The following is a 7847-nucleotide window of genomic DNA, read 5'->3' as shown; positions in this document are numbered from 1 at the left end:
TATATATATATATATATATATATATATATATATATATATATATATATATATATATATATATATATATATATATATTATTGCCCCTAACTATGCTACAAAAATACTAATACAAAGTCTTCATTTCTCATACATGGTTAGATATTTTCTTATAAAAAGAACTTATCAAGAAAAATTTAATTAATATTTTGATTTCAACACTACTAATCAAATTTTAATGATGAAAAAAAAATTGTTCGATAAAATAGTGTTTATTGACAAAATTTGTTGATTTAAATAAATAAGTTAATAAAATAAACGTTGTTGATAAATTTTATTAATAAATTTTAATATTTTAATTACCGACAAAAATATACAATACTAATGAATCTTTTTGTAAAATTTGTTGATAACTTATAATTTTCATTGCTAATAAATATTTTCATCAATATTTTCGTCAATAAAATAGGTATCGAAGCTTTTCCTTTAGTTTTGATTGTGATAAAATCTTTTGATAACAATTTTTTTTAAAATTGTCAGTAAATTTTTTGGTAATTAATTTTTGAAAAAATTATCAATAAACTCATATGTAATTATATTTTTAATAAAAAATTCAATTATTTTTACAATAAATCTATTTATTGTAATTGATGCCAATTTTTTTATAAAAATTGGGAAAATATTTATTAGAATGGGAACGAGTGATGAGGAGAAGGAAAAAGAGAAAAATATATAGGAGAAGGAGAAGAAAAATAAAAGAAAAAAAAAGAAGAAAAAGAGAAGAGAAAGAAAAAGAAGAAGACGAAATCTTTGATATTTATTAATAATTATCTATGAATTTTTCTATTCGTCAATACTCACCAATAAATTTTTTATCAATGGATTTTGATTATCAATAATACTAAATTTACTTATTATATAAATATGTTAAATTCATAATATAAAAATCAATCAACACAATATAAAAATATTATTAATACTATTATGATTTTATTCTTAAATTATATTTAATTTATCATTATTCTTAACTTTTAAACTATGTGAAATTGTTCAACATATTAAATAGGTTTCTTGGTGGATTATAAAGAAAAACAAAGATTTTTTTTTTTTAAAATCACTCTCTATTTAGTAACAAATCCATATTTGAATCTTAAGTCTTTTAAGACATTATTATTAGTGTCAACTATTGTATTTGAGATTATTATACTGTATTTTAGATATTATGAACTTTATAAATGAAAATGTTGTCATTAAGACATGAATGAATATATATTTGAATTGTACTTGATGTCAAATTCTAATTAAATTAAATAAAACTGTTAAACATAATGAAACAAAACTATTTGCGTACTATTAACAATTTAGATTAGTGTTGTAATTACACTAAGATGTAAAACTTTGGGGCGATATAATTTTCCATCCTATTGTCTTGTACTAGTTTATACAAAATAAAAATTTGTTATTCTTAAATCTTTTATTTTTAAACCAGTGAAATTCATGCACAACATACGTAACTTTAATGCGTTATAATTTAACGTTTATAGTATATATTGATATAAATTCCTTTTAAGTTCTGTGGAAATATTAAATTTTCAATTTTTTTTCTAACAAAGTGTACTGGTTATATAATATTATCAAAAGAATTATTATTAATTTTGTCATTTAATAGACTGTGGTTAATAATTATATATGTAAATAGAAAATTTTGAAACTAGAAGCTTCTAGGATGAAATTAAAAGAGAATAAATAATGATAAACTTTTGATTGTTACTATTTTTTTTAAAATACCTATGATCATTTACTAGCTTGCATCATATTGGATTTAAAAACTTAAAATTTCGACAACAAACTAAATCAAACCCTTAGAATCATAACCTAATTTGACTTTAACATAGAAAATTTTGTATAGATCAGAATTACATCTCATTAATTTTAGAAGCTTAATATTAAATACTATCATTATATAAAATATAAGTTTGCCAAAAAACCAATATAATTAGGTTTTAACTTTAACTTTTTGCACAAATTAAATACGAGTCTTTTAAACTAATATAATCATGGTTTATCACTTATGTTCCTCTTATCATAGCACCACGTAAAGAGTCTCCCGAAATTTTAAACAAATCTTATTTATGATTAGAAAATAAAAATAAAAACTACAAATTAAAACTTTGAAACTTTTACATTGAAAAATGTAAAACTAAGAAACATCTAATTAAACACCTTACTTTTTTAAATTTAATTTACCATTTAAAGCACTATGTTAACGATCTAAATGTAAGAACCTAGTTAGAAAAAATTTAAACTACCATAAAAAGGTAACTAAAGAATAAATATACTTTCTAAAAACAACCGGCTGAGTGAGAAAAAAGCTATGAAACATAGCACTACTTAAATGTCTCCAAAAGAAAATAAAAGACAAAATTTTATGAAGAAAAAGGAAATAATGAGCATCATACATTACATTTAATCTTTCGTTTGTGAACATGATATTACATGTTTGTCTTCTTCCACCACACACATGGAAACTCACATTATTTAGCAAACTATGAGCAATCGCAAAAGCTATAATATAAGGTGATTGCTATTACATATAAAAAGCTAAATAGTGTTTTAACACTACATGATATAATAAAGTTGAAAAATCATGACTTTTGATATAACAGATAAAAATACAGAAGACATTGGTTGACCAGACGATCATACAGTATAATAATAATACTTATACATGAAAGTGATGACTAATAAGTCATTTTTTGATAGTGTTTTTGGAGAAGATTTGTTGTATAGTAGGTGGAGGTTTACTAACAGAAGAGCTTGGAGCATTTTGCCCCTTTGAAAATGGAGGGTTTTTGGGACAAAGAACATTTTGGATTGTAATCTTTTTAGGTGGTTCCATGGATAACCTTAACACCTGCAAATTAAAGGCTTTGAGAAACTTACCCTTGTTAAGGTACAATTTATAGAGTGAACTTGTATTAAAATAGTCCAACATGATGGTGTTTTGCCCACCATATATTCTCATGCATGCAAACCCTAGATCATATTCTCCTTTATTTTATATATTACTATGATATAATGTACCATATGCCAATGAATGTATACAATGTTTGATTAAAAATCAAATATAAGTAATACACGGTTAAAAATGTTGATTAAAATTTATTTAATTTTTTTATTTGTTTAAAAACTGTGTTTGTAATTTGTGAGACCATTAATGTAGTGAGAGTTCCACTCAAAATCACGATACCAAATATTAGTTTTTTAAATCATCTCTCAAACTGCAAAATCTCAATATTAAAAAAGAAAGAAAGAACGAACTTAACAGTGACAAGGTCTATTATAATGTTAAGAATATATATATATATATATATATATATATATATATATATATATATATATATATATATATATATATATATATATATATATATAAAAAGACTTATAAAAATATTACTTTAAAGTATTGAATTTGTGGTGATAATTAATCTTTTATATAAGTATAATTCATATCTCATCAGCCTAGAACTTTTCTTGATTTTTTTTAAATATCCAATGTTTTATAATAAATTTGACACAAGCTCCTCCATAATTGGAAAAGGGATTTGAAAAAGATATTTTCAGATCAAATGTGTTTATCTCTATTTTAAATTACCAAAACAACATTAATTTATATGATATTTACTTTAAAATTCATATATAATTATATGTTTTTCATTATTATTTAACATTATATAAGATAAAATATACTCTCTTCATACTGAATCTTCAATCATATAATGTTTCATTTGTTTTAAATTTTATTTAAAAAAATATTTAACATATATTAGTGTAGATGTGGATAAAAACTACTTAAGAGAGACAAGATATAAATTTTATAAAATAAGTATTCGTTGTTGCTTTGAAATCAAAGATGAGTATAATAATCATTCTCGTTTCACTTTATTGTTATTTCCTAAGTTAAAAGAATTAAAATTAAAAATTTAATCGGCAACTAAATAAATTACAAATAGTGTTTCAATTAATTTATAAAAATGATCTCTTCTGATATAAATATTTTAATTGATGGGTGGAAAGATAGAATAATGATAAGTTGATATAATTAAGAACGAAAGAAAAAAGTAATTTTGTTTTATTGCGAGCTGAATGCACGTTCAAAAAGGAGTTGTACATGCAGTTACTTTTTATTAATAAATCTATCATATTACGTTTATAAATATTTTTTTATATTGTTAATACATATTACTATTTATAAACTTGATGTTTCTTGACAAAATCAAGTCTTAAAAAAAAAACAAAACGGATTTAAGCCTTTCACTGTCAAACTTAATTTTGTTCACTCTATTGGTATATTTTATAATTACAAGAATATATAGTGACCATGGTCAAAATAATGTTATTCATTTTCTGGATCAGCTTTTAGATAATGGTGCAGGAATTCAGGATAAAAGGAGGAAGACATGGTCATGATAGAAGTGAATTTTGAAAGCATAAACTTTTTTTTAAGGTTTGAATGACTTGACTAGACTATGTAGATCCTTAAATTATGAAAATACAATTGAAATAAAGATAAATAAATATAACATTTACATCGCATTAAATCAATATATCAAAGTTAAAGTTTTTATAAAAAAAATATATAAAGCTAAATTATTGTTTAAACTATTAAAAAACTATAATAATAATCAATATTAAACTTAAGCAAGGGAACTAACTTATAAATTAACAAGTAAAAATGTAACAAAAATGAAAATAAAAAAATTCTATATAATATTATTTTTTATGGATTATACCATACGGGTTAATCCGTCCACTTAGTTATTGGTCCATACACAAACAGCAAATTATAAAGAAGAGATATAGAAATTTTATCTCCAAACTTTTTCATTTTCATGACTAAGGCCACCCAATAATAAACATACATAAAATATTTGGGTCCGTATAGCCAATCCAAAAAGACTTGTGATTTTGTTTCGGGTCGGGTCAAACAGAACCACGACTGCTTCTTCTACCCACAAGCGCGATTTTGACTACCGCAATTCTGCGACGGCCAAAGCGGCTGCCATGAACCGTCATGCAGAAACCGTTTCACTACTGTCTTGATGTGGTGGTCGGCGACGAACCCGCAACCAAATTCCGCCGTGGCCGTTATTTTTTTAATTTCTTGTAATCTTATATTTTGGTTTGCACCTAACAAAATCGCTAACATGTGATAGAAGATAGGAATAGGAAATGGTGCCATACATATTTAAAAACATGAGAAAAGAAATCATAAGGGAGTAATTAACTAATCGAGCACAGCTAGTTTCTGATATTCTGATCCAGAAATTGCTGCTTCCATGGTTTCTACGGAGTTTAGCTCCCCCTCCTTGTCCAAGAACAATGTGAGCAGATTCTTAGAAAACCCACTGAGCAATGCCACTCCTTTCTGAGTTGCTGGCACTGGGGTGGCCTTAGAGTCTCTCAGATTCCAAAAAATCATCTGAGGCACCACATCGCCAAACCCTTTCTCTCCAAACTTCCTAGTGATTGCTTGGTAATCAGTCTCCCAAGGGTTTGTTGAGGCTTGATCAAACTCCATGTCACTGAACACAAACAACCTCTTTATCATCTGATCCGCTTTCAGATTCCCACTCATAGCCACCTCCAAGATCAGATCAAACACCTTCTGAAAATCAGTGTTCCAGCCCGCATCCATGTTCATCACAAACTCCTTCTTCGATTTGAGATCATCCCCTTTAATCAAATGAAGTTGAGGGTCAGCAGAAAAAGTCACAACCTTTCCCTTCCAAGGCTCCTCACACAACTCAGACACCAACAACCCCAATGCCACACACACCTCCATGGGCAACCCGTCCATACTCCCAGACACATCACAAACAGCCAAACAACTCTTCATCGTCCCTTTCTTCTTCAAATCATCAACCACTCTCTTCCACTGCAACTCAGCCACATCCACACAATCCCCATTATCCAATGACCTTATGATCTGATGGGGAAGCAAAGCACCGGCAGCAATAGTACTCTTCCCTGACTTCACATCCTCCAAGTAAGCCTCAAACCTCTCCTTATCATGCTTCAAAAACTTATCTTTATAAAATTCCATAGCTACAGAAGCAACTCTATTGTAAGGAATCAAATCCCAACGATTGGCCCCTATGAACACCTCAGGCAACTCCAACACCTTCCTCAAAGGCACAAACACCTCCTTCCTCAACCGATCGCGAACTCTATAAGCATAATGCGCCTCCTCAACCCCCTCGTACTCTTGATATTCCTCACGAGGAAAAACCCTCTTCGCAATAGTTTCACACAACAAAGTGTGTCGGTCGAAAGATGAGTCCACAGAGGGACACCATTTTGCGGCAAGACTGATTTTTGTCTCCGACCCAGACTTCAAAAACTCGAGATCCTTCCTCAAACACTCGGCAAAATAATCAGAGACGCGATCATGAAGGAATCGAAAATCTGGGTCGCTTGTATAACGATCAACGAGCTTCTTCGCCAATGCCACCCTTTTCTCTTCTCTGGCAACATGTGAAAGTTCTTTCTCGGAAGACTCAGTTTTGTCCTTCGCCGCGTCGACTGTTTCGTTCAAAACCTCCCTTTTCCCCTTTTGCGTCTTAGTAGTCCTACGTTTTTTTCTTCTGTTGATCATCCGCCGTTTTGCCTTGCACCGCAGTTTTTCCTTGCACCAATCTCTTTTTTGAATTTCGCGGGCATCGGAACCTTCTACAAGGAGATAAAGGATTTCGGGGAGGTCCTTGAAGTATCCAAAGTCAGCGAGGGAGGGAATGTTAGCAGCGAGGGTTTTGGGGTGGTGGCGATGGAGCCAGATCGCCGCGCCGTAGAAGTTCCGGCGGTCGGACTTGCCGGTACCGCGGATTCCACGGAGGTTGCAGACGAGTTTTAGGGCGGTGAGGGAGTTGTGGGCCCACGCAAGTTGGAGTCTTTGGAAGAGGGTCGGTGGTGGGGTGTCCGGAACCACGTGGAAGAAGAAGTCCAGACATGGGTTCCCCGTGGTGAGAAATGTTGGGGATAAATTTTCCGTTAAGGTGATGTTTGGGGTTGATGTGGTGTTGAATGCGGACACCATTAGGTCCATGAAGGGGTCACTTGGAGCCGGGTCGGGGGCTGGGGCTGTTTGGGCGAGGGTTGCGGTGGGTCCGGCGATGTAGAGTTCAGGTGGACCTATAAGGGTTGGGTTGCTCATTGTGTTGACGAAGATAATGGATGATGTGATTTTGGGTTGTTACGTATGAGCTTATGCGAAAAAATCAGAATTGAAAGAAAAATTAAGTTGTGATGAAGTAGATTTAGTTAGAGAAGATGAAGTTCTGAAATTTTGGAATGATTTAGACGAAGGTAAAGTGTATTCATAGCTTACTCTTTACTTCGGAATTAAGTTTTCTTTACTTACGGAAATAAGTTTTAGGTTAAAATAATTTTATTTCTATGTTCTTTTTGTTAATTCAATTTTAATATTATTTTAATATGGTTTCAATTTCATTTAATATATATTTTTTTTAATGTAACGTGTCATGATTCTTTTAATCGTTTTAATCTTCCCTAGTTTAAAAAAAAAATTACCTATCATATCAATATTACGTAGTAGTATCCGTATTACGATAATTGTATTTGATATTTAACTTAAATTTTGTGTTGGTTATTTTTTTTAATTTAATATATTTTAATTAAAGTAATTTTATTTTTTTCAGATTATATTTAATTTTTATACAAATGTTATATTAATATTTTGGTTAACAAAATTTGGTTAAAAAGACTAAATTCATACATTTTTAATATTAAAAGACTAAATTAAACCAAAGCTTTGAAGATGAACTAACTCCAATTTTTACTAAATATTACAG

At 29.4% G+C, this 7847-nt stretch overlaps 1 protein-coding gene across 1 annotated transcript; it reads right to left on the bottom strand.

The window, feature by feature from the left end:
- Positions 1-4733: 4733 nt before the first annotated feature.
- Positions 4734-7401, bottom strand: LOC106776448. The gene has a single exon (XM_014663906.2). The coding sequence runs from the start codon at positions 7187-7189 to the stop codon at positions 5264-5266; it is 1926 nt and encodes a 641-aa protein (XP_014519392.1). The 5' UTR covers positions 7190-7401; the 3' UTR covers positions 4734-5263.
- Between the last annotated feature and the right edge of the window lie 446 nt (positions 7402-7847).

This window comes from Vigna radiata, chromosome 11, assembly GCF_000741045.1.
Source record: "Vigna radiata var. radiata cultivar VC1973A chromosome 11, Vradiata_ver6, whole genome shotgun sequence".
NCBI lineage: Eukaryota > Viridiplantae > Streptophyta > Magnoliopsida > Fabales > Fabaceae > Vigna > Vigna radiata.
This window is presented reverse-complemented; position numbering and strand designations above follow the sequence as displayed.